We start from the raw sequence: 20,953 nt of genomic DNA, 5'->3' as shown, positions 1-20,953 counted from the left end.
ATAGTGGTTACTTCAGCTTTGGTTGTAGTGAAAAACCCAGAGCCCGCAGCCAGCTCTGAAGTCCAGAGTTAAAATGGCAGATGTAGTAGTGATCTGTCTCTTGATTCTGTTTTTCAAATGGGCTGCTGGCTCTCTCACTCACTCTTTTGTATATCCAGACCGACGCACGAACTCCCTCAGACGGTGCTGGCTCTCCATTACCTTCCCTTTGATTCCTGATGCTGTAGCTACCACTGATCCTCCTCCACATTTCCCGGTTTTGAGGCTACAAGACAGCAGAGCTCTGCTTCCCCTGCTTGGTGCTGAGGCTGACTGAAGGCACTGGAGTTAATGTGAGGGACAGCCTTGGGGGGCAGAGGCAAGGAGAGAGTGTGCCGGCTGAAAGCCTGCTGTGCTGAATACAAGCTGGTTGTGGACTTTGACAGAGATTATTGGATTCTGGTGACTCCAGGAACAGAGTTATTAGTTCCCCTGCCTACGCTGAGCATTCTGAATCTGTGCGTGTGATAACACTTATTAATGCTGTTCAGATCCAAAGGAGCCTATAGCTTTCTAGCGCTGTGACTACCTTATCTTACAGAATCCTTCTGTCCAGCTGTGAAACCACATTCAGCTCAATATCCTGCACCCAGCATAGCAGGGTCTTGTGGGTCCAGCAGTAGCCTCCTGCTTCTATGCCCAGAAGACCCGTGTTCATTCACAGGAGCAGTTCCTTTTAAGTTGCCTTATGCTTCAGGGTATGTGCCTGCTGAGGATTTGCAAGACGTAGGCCTAGAATCTTTTCTTTTAGGAAGTCCAGTAGCAGTTCCTGTCACCGAAACAGTTAATCAAAAAGCACCAACTCTCTCCTGGAACGTGTGTGTGCGAGCGCGTGTGTGTGTGTTTTTGTTTTTTAGAGCCAAGAAGATTTGCTTTGGTTTTTTTAAAGCAGAAACCACCACAAAGTTGGCTGTGGTTTCAGCTGCGCTCGTTCGAGATTTGTACTGCTGACTACCAATCCTAAAAGAGTTAACCTAGTAAGGATGACTCAGAAGCAGAGAAGGAGATGCGAGGCTCAGAGCCTCGGAGGAAGCAGAGAAACAGAGGTGAGGAACATAATAATTACCAAAAAAAGGTGCAGAGTCCAGGAGCGACGTTCCCCTCGGTTTGCCTGGCCCTGGCACCGCTGGCACGGGCTCCCTGGAAAGCTGCAGTTCCGCTCTTATAACACAGGGAGCAGGCTGGAGAATTTAGAGCTGCGTCACAGAGCTCAGCGAGAGAGTGAGAGAGCAAGCTCCGTCGATAGGTCTTACCAGCAACAGCCCTGCTGCAGCAAGAGGGGAGAGAGGCAGCAAGAGAGGCAGAGAGGGCTCCAAAAAGAGAAGTAACCCCAACACCAGGGACTGGGCTCCTGCCACCATCCAATGTCCTTTAAAGATCGTTTTCGGGCTCGGTTGGCGTAGGAGGCTTCGCCCATTGACGATGCTGGAGACCCGGCGCGCTTAATCCCACGGGGAGGGAGAGTGGGCAGACACCGAAAGGGTTAACGGAAAGGAAATTTCTGGAACCTTCTATTCTGCGGCGCTACACAGCGAGCGGAGGGCTGAGGACTGCGCAGATGGTGCACGGGCAGAGCTCTTCGGTCCGGTTCGTCTTTCTCACGTACGTACCCTTTGATCAGGATGGGGCTTGAGCTGCATCTGCGTATTTTAATTATTTGCAGGGCGTCCCTTTCCCCCGGCGCCCCCAAGTTCAGCTCCCAAAGTGCCTTCCTTATTATTTTGGTTGGGTATGATTGCTCTGTTCTGCGTCAGAGCTGTTTTCTCAATGGAACGACGGCACAGGTTGTACTAATGTCACTCTTGCCGGCATTGCTGTACTGCAGAGGAGGGTAGTAGTGGTGGGGGAGAGATGACAACTTTGCAAAGACTGCTGTTTTCATGTTTTGCTTGGGCTTTTTATCTCTTCCCCCCCCCCCAGCAGCCCTGTAAAGGCTGGCACGTTGGCAGGGCTTTGGTGGAGGGGTTAACAGGCGCTCTGCGTTTCAGAGCTCGGAGGTTTGTCACTGCGTAGTTTGCAAAGTGGTAAACGGTGACGCAGTGATCATTGCAGGGCATGTCGTCCAGTTTTTAAAAGCACTGGGGAACAGGTAGACGGTGCCTTCCAGACGCTTCCACACCAGCTGAAAGGGGTTAAAGATGAGTCGAGACGGGAAGCTAGCGTTTAGGGATTAAATGTCATCATTTTGGCGTTGGAAAGTTGTTTACCTTGCTCTCTCCGTGTCTCCATGTTGGCAGCCTTCCAGCTCACATGTGATAGTCTTCCCTGTACTGCTGCATCATTAACTAAGTGGCAGAGCTGGCTCCCCATTGGCCGGGGAGGGCTCTCAGCCCAAAGGCGCCGTCCGATTGGTAGAGGAGGTGATGGCAGGTGAAAAGCTCTCTCTGATTGGTCGAGAACTGGGTGTCAAATCTCAACGTTGATTTCACTTGCTTCAAAGTGCCGGCAGCTCCCTGCCCGCTCCCGCCGGGATCCCCCATGTCCCATGGGCACGGGCAGCAGGCAGGACAGCAGCAGTTACCTCCTCAGTGTGGCAGGTGCTGGTCCTTGCACCCATGGGTGCCTCTTTTGTGGGTGCTGGTGAGGTTTCATTTTGCCGTGCAGTTGCGATGATGACGTGTCAGAGCTGCAAGCCACGGGGAAGGGGAAAGTCCTGGGGTTTGGGGCTTTTCTCCATGCTTGCTTTCTTCCGTCTCCCTTTTAAGGTGGTGTAGTGCGAGCAGGAGTGTAAACTGCTCAGGGCAGGGATTGCGCCTGGAAATTATGTCGTGGGAATAATCAAAGTGAAGAAGACTCTTGCCCAAACTCAGCTTTTGTTTGCCCAAGTGTGAGTTTGCCACAGGCTCGGTAACATCAGGGAGAGCTGAAGAGAGTCTTGCGTGATGGGTCTGTAAAGGTCTGCAAAAGAAATAACAGGGTTAGAAAGCAGGGACTGAAGGACTGGGAAGGACTGGGTAAGGATGGATGGGAAATGTGGGTAGAGAGCGGCTCCAGAGAGAGGATAAGGAAATGAAGGGGAGAACATTCTTCTCTCTTAACCGTTTACTATACTATTTTTTCACCTCTCTTCTTAAAGTGACCAGCAATGAAGATGGCAACTCTGCCTGGAAGTGCTGAGGACACAACCAGCTTTGAGCTTGGTCCTTCTGGCCGAGGAAGCCTCCTGATTATGCAGTGGAGTGGTAACTTTGCTTTCTCATGCGGCAGGGAACATTTTTCCATAGCCTTTCATCATACTGAGGCTTAAACAAGTTTAAAGATAGGGTAGCGTAAGCATTTAATCTGTATTACTCACTCGCTGACCTCTCGAGCGTCAGGTCTGGTTGTTTAGCAACAACTGCTGGGTTCAGAACCGGCTCAAACATACTGTGTCCGCCGTCTCCATTACTTCAGCGTAGCCTGTCCTCCGGCATTCTGAGTGAGAGGGAGAGAAAGAAGGGCTGTATTTACACACATACACCCACCCTGACCGAATTTTGGTTACAAAAGCCATAAAGGCCGTAGGCGCTGCGGTTTTATCCCCGACTCCGCTCCTTTGCGCAGTACCATAGAGGGGAGGAGGCCATTCCCAACAGCAATGCGGTGCTGGGAACAGGGAGGGAAGGAGAAAACAGACAGTAGGTGCCACTCCCCACTTATTCCCCTCCTCGTTCCCATCTCCACCTTTCTTGCCTCCCCCTTTTTGTGCCAGATTCCATAGGGAATTTCAGACTCTTACTGCAGTCGTCACAACCCCTCCTGACTCACTGAGCCTTCGCTGGCTTTAGCTGGCTCCCTTGGAGCATCCTTGCCTCCTGCAGCGCCAGTTCCGCAGAGCAGGGGAACAACAGGAATAGCAGCAACAACGGTGGTCCCTGCAGCAAGACAGACAGGCATAAATACACACAGAGATAGGAACAGGGCAGCCGCAGAGGTAAATCTGTACAGCCAGGAGTTAGACTAAGGAAGAGTGCTCTGTGGCACGGAAGATGGGTGGGTTGAGTCTGTCTCTGAACGGACAACCCTTTGCATAGTTCCCCATCACACTTGGGGGGTGAAGGACCCCGTTAATGTCTCTTCCAACCTGGCATTCTCTGATTCTATGGTTCTTCATGACATTTCCCAGTCCTTTGAACCGAGGTGCAACTGGCAGCCAGTACACTTGCTTGGGCATATACGTACGTTTTGAGTATCTGTGTTCAGCATTGGGATGCGTTTGGTTTGATTTCTTTTGCTACCATCTTTCTGCCACAGCGCTAGTTTAATTGCATCTAACTGCAGGGAGGGTAAGGAGACAGAGATAAAAGAGGAGTTATTTCAATGTTAAACTTCAGCTGTAAATCTCATTACTCAGGAATTGAGGTTACTGTCAGCAGGTAAATCTGTGGGACTGGCAAGAAACAAGGCTAAGAAGGGGACATGGCATATTTCTGTAGGACACTAGCGATTTTGTGCGTAGGGATGGTGGTGTTGCTGTACGTGGCTAACTGCTCCATAATGGTTTTCTGCATATTGCCGCAAAAGGACTTGGGCAAGCTGTGATTTCTTCCTCCCTCTGACACTTGTGTGTGTGTGACATTGTGTAAGCCGATTCATTTCTCCTATAGTTTGGTTTCCTTCCTTTGTAAAGTGGGGTTTATTCCACCTCTCTGCCTTAGTGCGGCATAATGACGCAGTGTTTAACGCGCTGGGGCTGTTGGCAAAATACGTGCAATTTTCTTGGGCATTTTGATTGTCGAAGGACTGCGATATTTGGTAAAGGAAGTTAAGGATTGCAAATGATCATGACATAAATTTAAAAGCGTTACCATCTTCTTCTTTGTTGCTATCGAGGGAAGGCTCTCTGAATGACGCGACAGCCATGATCTCCTGCTGCACTTGTTTTGCCGATGGTCATGTTACATCTGTGACGCAGCCCGATTTTGCCGTTGGCTCCTGTCTGTGCTTTATGGAGTTGAGCTGAGGAAGGCACAAGCTTGAATACAGTTAGAAACATTAATTTAATATGGATGGTAAAGTTCACAACCATACCTGAAGTGGCAGGGATACTGGCATCCTCCTATCTCCCCACCCGCAGATGGTGAAGGGATCTGGATGAACACAACAGCACCTCTGGCCATTTTGTTGCTCGCAGGGTAGGCTCTGAGCCTGCAGCACTGCTGCTGCTGCTGCTGTTAATTTCCATGTTACACAAATACAGCGTTGGGCTCTGTGTCAGGAGCTTTACTGATGCTGTGAGAAGCTTCAAGTCTACAAGTCAATGTTTTGCTTGTCTTATTTGGGAATATTCATTAAAATATCCAAATGCCAAGTGTTCTACCCTCACTCCTCTTACAAATCGCTTCCAGACCAGCCAGAAAATTCACTGCTGCTGGGTGTTTTTATTAAACAGCGTTTTCTTACTGTTTAATAAGGGTGTGGCTGGGGGGGAAGGCAAGATTTCAGTCGGTTAAGTATCTGCATCACTGATGCTAATGGACAGAGATGTAGGCAACAGATATGCGTTGCCTATATTCTCTCTATATCCGTATATAGATAATCCCAAGGCTACGTTGTGAAGATGCCTGTGTAATGGAACAAGAAGGGAGGACTCTCTTCTGTTCCACCCACCCCAAAGTTTTGGTGCAAAGCAGTAGAAAAAGCCAACACAAGAATGTCACAAAATGGTGTCAGCAGCATTCAGAGATGCCAGCGCCGTTTATACTGGCAGGGCTCCGAGAGAGGTACCATGAGCTGCCTGCTGCAAGGTCATTCCCCGGACTCACTGTCAGCAACCAGTTGGTTCAGGAACTCCCAATCCACCTTTCTTGTAACTGTGGCGGTGCTTGAGTCCTGAACCTGGAGGTGAGGCTTGAAAATTAATGTTACTGCAGTTGTGAGCCACTGGGTCCAAAACTGTAGATCCCAAAAAAATCCTGCGTCTCTGAGGTGTTTTAAAATCCCTATCTATAATTTGTTTCTTGAGCTAACTACAAACACTTTGCACTAGTTCCCTCATCCCCTTTTCCCCCAAGACTTCCTTTGGACTGTTGGGAATCAGCAGTAGCGTGTAGTTAAGGACTAGGCATCAACTTACACTGTGTTCCAGAAAAAATAAGTGTCTGCCTGTATCTGGAGTTCTGTTCCTGTGGTTGTTACCAGGTGGACTCGGCCGGCAGCTCTAAGTTCACCAGTGGCTGTTAAGCTGGTGTCATCTCTCATGCGTTTGCAGTTCCAAGTACCTCAGCTCAATAGCAGTCGTGTCCCCTCCCAGGTTTCCACACTTTTCTCTGGTGTTCCTGTTTGTCCCTGTCACTAGTATTTGCAGTTGCCTCAGGGCAACATCATCCGTGGATGTGTTTGGGCTGGCTATAGTCTTCTCAGCTTCACAGACAGCAGCAGAGTGGTTAATGCCTCAAGGATCTTGAGCAAAATAAGTTATTTTTTTCCCCATCCTGCCCTGACCATGTTTAAAGTCAGCCTTAGCTTTCAGTATCATTATTCTCTACTTTTCAAAGGGAAAGAACCTGGCTGCTAATCCTGATGCCAGTGACGACTCTTCGCCTACAGGGAGGCATATGTGAGAGCTTGTCTGCTAAAAACTGAGCCAACACAGTGTGATTCAGACCTTAAGCTTTCCAAGGAAGAGAGCTATTTCTGAGTTAAGCACATCTCTTCAGCTCCCCACACAAACACTCTTTATCCAGTGCAAATGGTGCATAGTAGGTGTCCAACAGCAGCCACTGGTATTTGGATATACAGCTCAAATGCTTCTTAAACATTGACGATGGCTCTCAAACATACAGCGACGTTTCAGTGGCAGATAGGATGTTGGAAATCCCGGGAACAGGTACAAACCAGCAGCTCACATGCTCAGGGGAGTCAGGCAGGAGTTTGGTCAGCGCTTTTCTCCAGCTTTTTCACCAGGTCCTTCTACTGCAGATAGTGTGAAGATATGGCAGGGTACTGAAGGCATGTTTTCGATTGTCCAGTTTAAAGGCAAGGTTCTACTTCAGTGAACATCTGGCACAGAAACTGTGCTCTTCACTGGCACAGGACACAAACTAAAACACAACTTCCCTTGCCATTACCTAAAGTCGCTTTTGGGGAACACCACGTTCCTGAGCTGACTATACAAATCACAACAATAATTTCCCTGGGACTGCTTTCAAGACCTCTATTGCCTGATACTTTATATTCTAAGCTGATGCTTAGGTACAGAAGTTAAGAGCAGAAAATTACTTTTCTGGTTTCAGCTACTTTGGTGGATGTTTTTTTTTAGTGCAGTTAGTTCTGGAATGTGCTGTTCAGTCACGCTGTGTACGGTTAAATTTGATGAGTTCTCATCGCTGCACCTTCCTACTGCTCTTCCATGACCTAGGTCATGAAAGTGCAATGCTTTTCTTCTCCTCTGTAGGTTTGCCCAGTTTCACCTTATTGTTCCTTGTGAAATCTGAAATCCTTCAGAGGATTCAGTGCTTCAGCCTCCAAATAGGCTGTGGTTTTGCTTAGGAACTCTCAGAGTTTAACCCCAGCTGGCAACTAAGGCCACTTCCTTGCTCCCCCCCGTGACGATGGGGAGGAGAATCAAAAGAGGTAAAACCCGCAGGTTGAGATAAGAACAGTTAAATAATTGAAATAAAGTAAGTATATACATAAATTGTAATGAAAAAATATATATATAAAAATTGTAATGAAAGAGAGAGGAATAAAACCCCCCAAAACCAAGTGATGCACAGTGCAATTGCTCACCGATGCCCAGCCTGTCCCTGAGCAGCGATCAGCAGCTCCCAGCCAACTCCTCCCAGTTTCTATACTGAGCATGAGGTTCTATGGTATGGAATATCCCTGTGGCTAGCCCAGGTCAGCTGTCCTGGCTGTGCTCTCTCCCGGCTTCTTGTGCCCTTCCTCGCTGGCAGAGCATGGGAAACTGGAAAGTCCTTGACTTAGGGTAAGCACTACTTAGCAACAACTACAACATCAGAGCGTTATCAATGTTATTCTCAGACTAAAGCCAAACCACAGCACTGCACTGGCTACTAGGGAGAAAATTAACTCTATCCCAGCTGAAACCAGGACAAATGCAAAGGTGGAAGAAAACTGGATGACTCCAGGCAGACCAATTTCAGATCAGCAGACGGGAATCATAAGATTAGAAACTGCAGCCCTAATATCCAGCACTCCTACAACTGTCACCATGCTAAAACAACTCCCTTCAGATCAGAATAGAATCACAGACTGGTTTGGGTTGGAAGGGACCATAAAGCTCATCTAGTTCCAACTCCCTGCCACAGGCAGGGACACCTTCCACTAGACCAGGTTGCTCAAATCACCCACTGTGCCTGGGTCAGTGCTGGCATTGAAGTGTCTTGCCCACAGAATGACATGTTCTGCAATCGAACCCATGTGCTGACTGCCAGCTTGTGGCTCAGCATTGTGCAGGAGAATCCTGGCTGGCACCAAACCCATTCTAGGCACAAGCACTGCCAAAACTGACTCAAAGCAGCAAGAGTTAACTACACACTGGTGTGCCTTCAGGGAGGCCACCATGCAAAGAGAAAAGGCTGAGATGCACCTCTAAGACCTCATCATAAGCCCGATTTCAGCCATAATAAGCACTACCTGTCACCTGCACAGCCCTAAATGAGCTGGAAAAGCTGCTTCTCCCTTCATTAAACAAAGAAGCAAACAAAACCCCTCACCTCCAAACCCCTGAACATTTGGACTGTTTAAAAAAGGAAGGGTTAGACTGACAGGCAGCTTGCTGACAGCTCAGCACAGTTAGACAAACGCTCTGACAGATTACCCTTAATAGGAATCCAAATTAGTGACTTGAATATCAAGCTGGCCTGAGCGTCCCATTGCTCAAACAGAGCTAAATGGGACAAAAGGCTCCACAGGCTCTTACCCACAGCATGCCACAGCCCAGCATCGAGTCTGCCTTTGGGTTTGGGGGCAGCTGGCACAGGGGTTGCAGACCCAGCGTACCTGGCTTTTAGCTTCACTATTTATACTGCAATTGTAAAGCTACCATAGCAGGACTAAAGGAATAGGCTTACGTTCAGCTCTGGAGTTTGTGTTCTGGTCCTACTCAGGGAAAAAAATCCATTATGCTTTAAACTCCCAAGGGAACTACATGTTTTTGCTGTCCATAATAATAGCAGCATCCCCAGAGCCATCTTCTAGTCCCAAGCATCAGCTTCACTAAGCAATCAGCATCTACTCTACCTTTACTCAGCCTGGGTCAGTGCTACTGCTGACACAGAAAGCATTACACCCTCCCGACTGGCTCAGACTGCAAGTTAAGGCACATTTGTCCATACCTGACCTACGCAACACCACACAGTAACAGAACTGCACAACAAACAGATGCAGTTACACGCTCCCCTGGGCTGAGGAAGCTTTTTTGAAACCTTAGAAGTTCACTCATTTCAATTCCCCTTACAGGTCACCACTTGCACTGTCACACCCCTCTGTCCTGCACCTGGCCTTGCTCTGACTCATTCCTTGACTGAGGATGATGCATCAAGCTCCAATTGTCTGTATGTACAACGGGAATATTTTCTCTAGGGGAGACCAGAGTGTGACGAACCATGAGTTTCACTCTGTGATTTGTGCACAGGGTTATGCAGAGATCTGTTTTGCTGTTGGTTGTGAAAAATCAGCTCTGTGACATCAGGCTTGCCTTGTTCCTGCAGACTAGATTAAAGGTCTTGGGCTAGGGAGGAAGATCCCTTTCATGGGGGAGGCCGGGATTTCTTCCCTTTCTGCCTTTGTCTCGTGTAAAATGTATAAAGCAGTGTGGAGTCCATGAAAGGCTTTGAGATGTTCCTCTGAAAGAAGCTACAGAACAGTACTGCTACTAAAACGTGTTTCAAAAGAGAGGAAGAAAACAGAATCATAATATTGTACTTTTCCTACGGTTATGTATTGAAAACTCCAGAACCCGCTGACAAAGCCAGCTATAGCCGGTAGTATTTGCTTATCTCCACACATATGTGTGTGTCCCTATGTACACCCTGAACACACACCCAGCAAATGTCTGAGACAAGCACTGGTTTATTTTTCTGCATGTGTGGTATTAACATTTGACTGCTCTGTATCGCAGGGTCTTGAACTACTTTCTTTTTCTCCTTCTCTTTGCATGCTGTCTGCCCAAGCACGCTGCTAGGTTTGGAAAGAACAGCATACACTGGCAGAGATGTATCCTGCATAAAAAGTGTACCTACAGTTTTGGCAGAAAGGGCTGACATCTTCTGGCTGCTTGCAGGGAAAGGGGAGCTTGTCAAGGCTATAGGACAAGCTTCAGGTGCCCTGGAGGAAGGGCAGCAGCATCTTAATTGTGCTGAATTGAAATATGGTTTTATCAAGCTCTAACAAATGAGGCATTGGTCTCGAAATGCTGCATGGTATTTCTGGAAAGGTTAGTCTCTTTTGGAGAGGGGAAAATATGCATGGGTGTCCAGACCCAGTTCAGACTGCTGACAGAAGGGAGACTGAGGTGACATCTTAGGCAGAAGTTCTTCCCTGTGAGGGTGCTGAGGCGCTGGCACAGGGTGCCCAGAGAAGCTGTGGCTGCCCCATCCCTGGCAGTGTTCAAGGCCAGGTTGGACACAGGGGCTTGGAGCAACCTGCTCTAGAGGAAGGTGTCCCTGCCCGTGGCAGGGGGTTGGAATTGTATGAGCTTTAAGGTCCCTTCCAACCCAAACCATTCCATGATTCTGTACCTCTAAAAGCAGCTCTCCTTTTCAGCAGCACAAACATAACTGACATTTCCACCAACTGTTTTTTAAAACCCTAATATAAAGATTTCTTTTTACTGTTAAGCCACATGCTTACTACCAAGACAAGAAAAAACCAAAGCAACCCCCACTTGCAGCCTGTTTCTGGAAGATGCTGCTGTGGTACTTTATCTGTGCTGCAACTGAGCTCTTGTCAGCAGTAACTCTCAGTCCAGCTTTTCACTGGTACGTGTTAACACTGATATTACAGGGTGCCTCATAAATAACTGTGCCAGCAAGACAGACACTGGGGAGGGAACCTGCTTTCCACTTGTCTTTCACCCTGTTGCCCCAGATAATGGATTTAGAAACTACGGTAAATATGCAGACTGTAATCTAGTACAGTTCTTTCCCCTTCCTCCACCCCACTTTCTTGGAAGGACATGCTCTTTTTCTCTGAGCTTTCCTCTGCTGCCTGTGGGTGTGCATTAGGATGTAGGCACTGAAGCAGATTCTTGGATCTGGTTACAAAACTAATGCAAAGAGCTGCCAAAAACCCAGGGCATCAATAAGTGAAACTCCCAGCTCCAGTTCTGCTGCACTTCATTCCATTTTACATCAGCTTCTGCATCAGCACAGGTTAGACATGGTAGCCAGGGTTTGATAGATCCCGAGTTATGCATGTGTGGAGTCATTCACAGACGTAAGACACCCCATCTATTCCCACTGCACAATGCAGGGTGACTACCACGGCTGTGCTGCACTACAGCACTGCTCAGCCCTACTCCTGTTCCAGTAACCATCAGCCACTCGGCTTTCACACTCTCCTACTTCCTCGACAACTTTTGCTGAACCATTTACAGTTAGATTTGCAAATGCCTCCTTTTTTAGGTTTTGTTCTGACCCACACTTGGAGTAGTTTCCATGCAATTTATTTTCGTTGTCCCTATATGAATTCCAAACTTGTCTCACTAAACTCCACAACTCCTTGCTTATTACAAGCATGCTTATTGCAGGCTGTGTGATACAGCTGACAGAGGCATTTCCATCACGATAGTCACATTTCCTTCCCCTGTTCCAAAGCACCTCATCTGTCCTGTCCTCTCTGCCGATGCTGAGCTCAGGGAGTGATGGAAAGCCACAACACTTTCTCCCTTGGACAGAATAAGGTTTATAGCCTGGTTCCATTGGCAGTGGCATGAAGAAAGCGTTCCTGTGCAACAAGAACTCGCCACCCAGCACTAACACACTGCACTTCAAAGGCCTTTTTCACTGCTTGCTGGTCAAGAGCTTCAGTATATTCCACCTGGCTATGAAAGGAAACGAGTTATTGCCAGAGTGGTGGGTTTCTTCATCACATATTTGCCTCCTACACCAGGCTCAACTGTTCACAAGATGCTAAAAAAAAATCTGTGCCAATAAAGTAACTAACCCAAAGTTCACTGTCTTCCTTTCTAATCAAATTCAATAAATGAATTTTTCTCTAGGTACGGTGGAGATGAAGGATTTTCTCTCTCAACCTGCAGCCAAGCACCAGATGTGTCTTCCTCTGGAAGCTGGTTTCACATGGTGGCTTAGATTTTCCCACTTTGTATCTAGCACCATTTGAAATCAGTGTTCTAGGAGCAAGAATTACAGCGTGGGAAGAGAGCAAGCAGCTGCTGAATGCACCAATGGCCTCTACTCCTTAAACCAGCCCTTTTCCCACTGGTTATATTTTTTGCCAGCCATCCCCTTTGTAACATCGTCTGATTTCTAGACACTTATACAAGCACTGTATGCACCCTCTCAAGTTAGGGCCACCACAGAACAGCTGCCTTCCAATGTATTTCTACTTAATAAACAATGGATACGAGTTCAAGTTGTCCAGAGTAAAGTGATCCAAAAAGCTGCATGAAAACCAACGTAGCACTTCTTGCACCTCAACAGGCAGAGTGTGTTTTCTTTATTATACAATCACTAGGATCCTAACATTTATTTAAAGCAAATGGATTTCCACTCTGTGCCTGGGGACTCTACGGCCATAGAATTATCATTCCATAGCTCCCAGAAACTTGCAAACACAGAACAACCTGCTGTCAGCAGTTAAACACATAAGTGCCTTCAGCAGTCACGCTGGTGTCACACTGGTACTCACAGAATCCACCTGTTTCTCTCGAGTTAAGTTTATTACTGGTAACTTGTAGTAATGTTTCTGTAGACTTCTATCCTCTTGCATCCAAACCACTAAAACGAAGCTAAACTATTTCTTGCTCAACCTCACCATTGTCAAACATTCTACACAGAACAGACGATCGCTGTGTGGAGGAAGCATTTGATCAGACCACTGAATAGTCAACTTTAAAGAACACGTAGCTGTCATCTACAAGAGGATCCTTCTCTGAGCCAGGAAAATGTCTCTTACACAGGCTGACCGATTTCTCTTGGTGTTCAGAGTCTCAGTTTTTGTCTAGCACCATTTGAAATCGGTTATGATGTAGGGGGAAAAGCAACAGTAATGGAAAACTTCATTCCCCCGCCCCCCAAAGTCCTTAGAAACAAACACCACCAAAGGCACAGACTTCACAAACACGGCATGCTTTTCTGTTCTCCGACCTGAAGTTACACCTGACCATCCTGCTCAGAAGGAGGACAGTCAGCATCACGTTCAACTAGGAGGGATGCTTCAAGAGAGAGCGAAGCATCTATCCAAACACCTCACTCAGATTCTTCAACTCAAGCAAGCCAGGGCCCATGTGTCAGCACAGCCTCCTAACCTTGAGCAGTTATATTCCATGTGCTATTTGTTTGCCTTAACCTGTTATTTACTCAGATATTTTTTTTTTCCTTTGAAATAAAATTGTGTCCTACTTGGTATCAGGCTCTGTCTCAGGCAGACAGATGACATGTTCCCTGCAGGACAATACCTAATTGCTGCAAGTCTCTTCATTTCAGTCCCCAGCTCCATTTTCACCCCCCCCCCATGAACCATGCTCAGAAGTGAGCGTTTACACTGATTTGAAGTGTACCCACTGAGAAGCCCACCAGCCACTGACACTCAAGTAGGGAACACTCCACCTATGTTTGGTTACTACCACAGCAAGACCATCACTTGCTTTACCAGTAGATGGCAATAACAGATTTTTACTACGTGCAGCCCTCTTCTTAGCATAAAGTTCGTGTGTTCATGACTCTTTAATTATCAGCTCCAGATTCTAAAGTGAAGGAATTCACGTGGGACTGAGTTTTAGAGAAATGGTGCAGAATTAATGGCAATGAGGACAAATTCAATTGCAGTGTTTAAGTCAGATTGCCTGGTAGCTGCCTGTCCCATCAGCGCTCACTGCAATCCCCAAGCTTCAGATTGTAGACCTGTGTAGTCTACAGATATCAATTCTCAGTCCACACCCAACTCCTTTTGACTGTCACAACCTCAACTGAAAATGATTCTATGATTCTACATTAGTTATTTTTCTATTCCACCCTCTGAAACGCAGCTCACTCCACACATTTCTTTGCAAAGAAAATGAAGTATATTCTGAGTGTGAAACTCAATTAAAATTAATCACGTTCTACTTAACATGTTACTTAAAACCACCTATGCTATATTCCCCAAGGATTACATTTGACACACACTGGACAACAGTGCCAGAACACTCTGAGCTCTGCTCTTAGTATTGCATCACAACAGCCACCTGATAATCTGCCTCATCTCCATCAAGCTTTTACCATATTTTTCAGGAGTGAACACTGGTTTTGGGAGGATCTGACATATTCCCTTCCATTCCAAAAGAAAACCAAAAGGCTGCTCAGCAAATTAAACCACATTCACTACACCACCAAACTGCAAACTTCCATCTCAACAGACAAGTTGGGTACATGGAAAATCAGCTGAAGAAGAATGGGAAAACAGCTGCTTGGCACATGAAGAATGAAAGACAAACACTTACTGCTAAATAATTTAAAAATTTTATTTGGAATAGTCTTTACATGTGGAAAAAAAAGTATAAAAAATAAGGCCATTTGGTACAGTTGTTTCACTTTAGCATGAAGTGTATTTCAGCATACTTTAAAACATCAAGGATGCCATACATCAAGCTACTCGTGACCAGCACACACTCCATTCCCAGTATGTTACCCCAGAGTTTACAAACCATTGTCAAACTAGGTATCAGCTAGGCCATGAACAGCAGCAAGTCACTCTGTGCAGCCAAAACCTCTTTTTAGTAAGCAGAGTCTATTATGAACTCAAACAATACAGCTGCTGGGATTGTCCCAAAAAGCCCTAGAAAGCCCTAAATAGTTCTATGTTGTTCCAACAGTCTGCTCACAACAGTGGGGAGCAGTGCCAATCTACCACAGACAAACATGAGGAGTTTAAATCCTGCCTTTAAACTACTTTAAACTACATCTGAAGTGAGACAATTTGGGTTTTTTGGGAAAACTGGTTCTTGGAAGCTGTCTGTATGTTGTTAGCAAACTGCAAGATTCACAAAGCCAAATCCTGTCCTAAGGAAGCTTTTGGTTTTAATAAGGAATTAGGAGGAGCAAGGATGCGATGCATTTAAAGTAACAGCTATCAGTGCACATCTGAGCCTCCATTCATGGCAAACGCTGTACTGCGAGCTCCTGGAGTCACAGTCTTGACTCAGACACTTCATGAAGCAAGCAGCTACCTAAAGAGAGCCCACATCTGCCACCACAGCCAGCATATCCATTCCTTCACTTCTGCAACTCAGCTGGTTCGGTATTCCTTTAACATGGAAAGAGAAGGGAGTCTGACAGGGAAAGGCTTCTGTTTCTCAACAGATATTTAATGCTAAATCTAGTATTACAGAGCTAAATTTAGCATCATAGTCTGTACACAGAGATTGGGAACATGGAATACATGATTTCAAGTGAAAAAAGCAAGGAAGCTAGATCCACACAGTCCCTATCCTGGAAAGCCACAGTGATCTTCAAAACTGCCATGAAGGCTCAATAAAAATCAAGCCCCCCAAGGAACTTACTGTGCTCCCAATAGGAGATGGCTACCACTGATTTCTCAGCACTTCCTTCAATTAGGCACCTTCTGTCAACAGGCCAAGAATTCAAAGGCAGGGAGATACCTTTTGCTATAGAAACCTTCAGTCTTGCGTTCCAACTAATCTACCAGAGTCTTTCTGGGACTATATCAAAGAGCCAGAAACATACATGGCTTTTTTCCTTCTTAAAGGCAACAGAAAAGCTATAAACCTCTGATTTAAAGGCACACTTTAATACATCAGATATACAGAAACCAACTTTAGCAAACAAAGAGGTAGCACATAGAAGACCTAAACTGTGATAGTTTCAAAAAGACATAACCTTAAATGGCACCGACTGCTTCAGGAAAATAAGAATAAAACATTTCAGAGCACAAGAGAACATCATCATTTAGAGCACCTCAAACCTACAAACTGAACAAGCAGCACAATCAGATTTTAGTGAGCAGAACTGGATAGTCTTCTGTAAGAAAAGAGGTAGCACTGAAGGCAGCAGGAGCTGGTACTGTGACAGGGATATGTCCAGTGCTCCCATAGAAACAAACACTTTTGCAAGCCACACATGGGCCTTAAAGACCATTTCACATACACAGAAAAGACAGTATGAGTGGCCCATAAAGAAAAGCAGGTATCTCTCTCTCTCTCTCTCTCTCTCTCTATATATATATATATATTCATTTTACCCTATTAATGATCTACTAGAGTTAATCAGTAGTCTAGGACATGATACAAGATATTCATCTACAGAAACTCAAAGCAATTGCAAGCATTTTCCATTCCTGATGGGGATATTCAAGTGCAAATTCCCTCCCACCCCCAAAAAAGGTCATTCATGCTTTACAGATCTTATATTCGGCAGTACATGGAGTGCTGTCACGTTTCCTACAAACAGAAAAACAAGTCAAATCAGAGGGTTTACATTCAAATAGTTTTTACATTCATTCTGAAAGCACATCCTTAGTTATATCATTAAACCAACAGGTAGTCATGAAACTAAATCATTATTTGTCCTCTTACTAAGCAACTGCTATATTGAGGAGATTTTTGCTCCATTTCATCCACTAGACTGTCAAGAAAGACCCACAGAGTAGAAGAGCATTTGACCCAAAGGGGTCATTTCAAGCGATGAACAGACCATGCCTGAGCATTATCAACAACTAACAACTCACACATCAGTTACAGGATTCCTAACTGATTTGGGATTCCTAACATCAGGAGCATCCCTTCCAAATAATTTTAAATACAGTATGTTATTTAGTACATATTTTATAACCAGCAGCTGAGGATTAGTTTATGAGAATTTTGATTCTGTAGTCTGCTAACAGCAAGTTTACAAATACTTAAACATTTGAGGATTGAAATTTGTCATTACATTCATATATATATGTTTTCAAGTTCTTGAATAACTCCTGTTTTGCTTTACAGAAAGAAGTCTCATACCAAACCTCTGCACTATTACTCTAAGTCACTACGGAGTTCTAGATACCGTAAGGAAAACTCAGGGGTTAAGAGAGTGGGCACAGACCAGACCATTAGTTGCTCTTACCACTGTCATGTGCTAAAAGTAACATTGGCAATAAGAGCTCGATTCTTTCTCCAAAAATAAGCCAAACTAACCCAGAGAAAAATAATCCTATCCCAACTGGAAACCTCTTACTTCAGAAATAAAGATGATATTACTTAATCTTTACATTAGTTTGGAAGAAACTCCAAGCTTAATTTTCGTATATGCAACCCCAAACTTATCAAAACTACTGAAAAGTCCCCTTGTTTTTTGGAAGTAAATAAAATCAGGACCTTCACATCAACATTTCACCCATCACCTCCTCCGAATTTGTGCAATGCAGAAAAGCAACACAAATGAAGATACCAATCTACAAAAGGATTTGTAGTGCAAACTCTTAAGGGAGAATGACAAAATACTGGCAAGGAACAGTCCAATGAAGCTGTATTGTCTTCAACCTGTTCTGTTGTACCAAGGTTTGAAGAGTCAGGTGTTTGAAAGAGCTGATCTGACCCTACACAAGTGCAAAAGCAACCATGACTATCATCAAGTGCATCTGACTACTGGACTAAGCACTAAAAGATAGGAGAGGAAATCAGTCTTAAACAAGCAACTCAATTTTGATCCCTTGTAAGGCTACAGAAGTCTGAATTTGAGAAAGAAATCACCTTTTCATCAAAAGGTTTAAAAAAACCACCTCGTTTGCACCTTCTTTTATCCTTCTAGAAAGCTCTCAGTAATCCTGAGACACACATAATCTGGTTTTCTCTGAAAGGATGCACACAACCACTATAATTCTAGTGTCCCTGTAATGCAATAAAGGTAGCTTCTAGCTCCAACAATCTTTTAATTACAGAGAATTACACTTTGAGCTGATAAAAGTAACCCACCAGTGGAATCCCATTTCACATCACTGAAACAGCTGCAAACATTCTACTGAGTATGTGTGTAGTTTCTATCTTACAGAAAAATTTGTTCTTCTTTAAAGACAACCTGAAACTCAGATAGGTGATCTGCAATCACTGGAAGCTCTCATTTACCACACTGAATGCTAATTCTTTCTGCAATATATCCTATTCTTCCCAAATGAAGGGTTAGTATAGTCTTTCCTCTTGGAAACTGAGCTAGAATTACAGGGGAAGTGTGGAATCTAAGTAAACCATCATAAAAAAGACACTTAAGCTCCATTTCAGAAGTCCAAATGAAGTGGAAAGTGTATATATACCTTCTTAAGACTCACTTAATTCACTTGTGCAGTTTCTTCCATCTCAGCTGGTTTTTAAAATACATGTTTCCTTGCAACTCTCATCAACTGTGTATCAGCTGAACAGCAGAAGGGGAAAAACTGAATGTCCTATAAAACTGGCAGATTAAACACACAAGAAAGAGAGTGCAAGAAAAGATTTGTGCTGGCATTTGAGGACTACAACCCAGCAAGTGAGGTACTGAAGCACAACAGTTCAAAGGCTCAGCTATATCAGAACACAGAAAACTGAATAGGAAGAACTAGGCCTTCACAAAAGGAGACTAGATGATGGTTTTCAGACAGAAAGAGGTTTAACAGTCAGATGTTCACAGCAAGGAAGCTTAAGGAAAGCACTGGGCACAGTAAGACTTCTCATGCTGTCAAGTTTTCAGGAATAGACCATTCTTTAAGTTCTGATGATGTTGCTTCAGATCCCTCCTTTCTACACCCCAAGAAGTCTCTCCACAGATGAAGGCAGAGAGCGCTGCCCTAATAAATTAACTCCCATGTACTCTTACTTGGGCCACACAAAGTGCAGACTGTCCAAATCATGGGTGAAAAGCAATTGCTCAAAAGCACTAAATTACTTCACAGCACACAGGTACCCAGCCACTCTGGCCCTTGTAATGATCCTGTACTGCCTATGTGGAAGATACTAAAGCTAAAACCTCACTGGATATAAGCTAGCTCCAGGGTTCTCCCAAGAAGTACTCCATGTACCTCATTACAAATATGACCTGCAGCAATATTTCCTCTGGTTTACTTTATGTAAAGGATCCTTTCCTTTGCTTAACGTACCCCAGATAAATTCCAACAGGTTTTGTTACCAGGTAAGTCAGCTTTGACAAGATGCTTATCAAAACATTCTATGTGTACCCCCCAACTCACTCTGAATTTCCAATATTTAGCATGTTACAAATGACTTTTCCAACAAAACAGGCTTTTTTCAAGAAGATAAAATAAGACATTACTGCAAGAAGCAATGCACAAAGAGGCTGCTGCCACCCCTCCAGGAAAAAGCATACACAACAATCAGTTATTTGGAAGATAAAGTTCAAAAGGCCCCGTATGTCTCATTAAAAACAGAGGAACGCTACTTCTGCGTCTAATATTTTACAGTTGACTTTGCAAGTCTTTAACATAGGGACAGCAATCACTGCTGCTGCAGGAGGAAAAAATGAAGTGGACCCACACATTAAACATTCTAGTAGCAAAGCAGACTCTTTGCTTGTTCAAACATTGTAAGAGCACTGGTTTAGGCCAAATTTCTTTCACATTTTCCTTGTAATTAAGCCCATCTTATTTTATTCAAGGTGCTTCTGGTCCAAAACACAAAACATAATGGTTCTCCAGTTACCCTCCACTACCACTGGGATATATTATGTAGAAGAGAGGAAGCTCCTTAGTTCATGGCTTCCAGTTCATTTAAACCACTCTGGCTCCCAAAGCCTGTGAGACCTAGTGACACCAGAGGGTATCCAAGCAGTAAAATAACACAAGCCCACACAAGCCAATACTACCACTGGTTTTAAGAGTCAGCTGATAGGTTTTAAAGCAGATGCAAACAGTACCTTCCTCAGAAAGTGTACCTATGCCAAACACAAGCTTAAGAACAGGGGGTTTCCTTCTTTGAAATTAGTGCAAGTGTTAATTAGCAGCCTATCTGCATAGCAGATACAAAAATGAAGTCAAATACATTGTTAGGCACTTCAGCGTCCCATCAGCTGCAGTGGTAAGCTCACATATAGTCACCAGGTGTTTGAAAGAGTAGATAAAGCTCAAGAAACACACACATTAGCTTTTGCTCATTTAGAAATATGCAATAATAATAATAATGATAAAAAGTAGGCGTACTCACTTATTTTGTGCAAAGTACTTCTTATAGGCCCAGTAGGCTGCCAGGAACACCACGACTGCCACAATCACTTTAGGAAGAATTAAAGGAAAAAGCCTTAGAGCAATAAAGATCTTCTCTAGCTCACAAAAAAAGCCTCAGAAAGTTCTAGCAGATATAGCACTGGCTCCATCCGCAGTCCTAAACAACCCCTCCCTCCCAAAAACACCTTCGAATTTGCATGGCTGATTTTACAAATGCTTTACTCGAGACTTTTCAAGACAGTTCAGCTCGAGAACAAGAACCACCAAGATGGCAAAACCCCACCAAGCTCAGTAACAATAAACCAGATACAACGTCCTAACATCACTTTTTACCTCAAGTTTCTAATAAGGTGGTAGGCTTACAAAACTGGGTCACAAATGCAAGGACAGAAGATGGACTAAGCACTTCTGTTCCCTGGCACAGTTATTTATTCATGCTTCCAGTAAACTCAAGCTCTGAGAAGTTTATGGAAGTCACTAAGTTGTGGCAGGCTGTCTTTGAAATCTATTGCCCCACATACATGAAAAAATGCACATTTTGCATGAAATCAATCTCTAACTGCTAAATAATCTTAACTTTCCCTGAATTATGCAGCTTTAGGAG

General features: G+C 44.7%; 1 protein-coding gene across 1 annotated transcript in view; it reads right to left on the bottom strand.

Moving 5' to 3' along the window:
* LOC115602461 overlaps positions 1-20,953 on the bottom strand; it is a 95,478-nt gene that overhangs the window by 1,099 nt on the left and 73,426 nt on the right. The window contains exons 91-94 of the mRNA XM_030473634.1: positions 20,330-20,396; positions 3,787-4,993; positions 3,335-3,453; positions 1,106-2,937 (exon numbers count right to left, since the gene is read on the bottom strand). Coding sequence (XP_030329494.1) covers positions 4,912-4,993; positions 20,330-20,396 — 149 coding nt within the window. The 3' untranslated portion in view covers positions 1,106-2,937; positions 3,335-3,453; positions 3,787-4,911. The remainder of the gene's footprint in view (positions 1-1,105; positions 2,938-3,334; positions 3,454-3,786; positions 4,994-20,329; positions 20,397-20,953) is intronic.

The sequence above is a fragment of the Strigops habroptila genome, chromosome 18 (assembly GCF_004027225.2).
Source record: "Strigops habroptila isolate Jane chromosome 18, bStrHab1.2.pri, whole genome shotgun sequence".
NCBI classification, from domain to species: domain Eukaryota; kingdom Metazoa; phylum Chordata; class Aves; order Psittaciformes; family Psittacidae; genus Strigops; species Strigops habroptila.
This window is presented reverse-complemented; position numbering and strand designations above follow the sequence as displayed.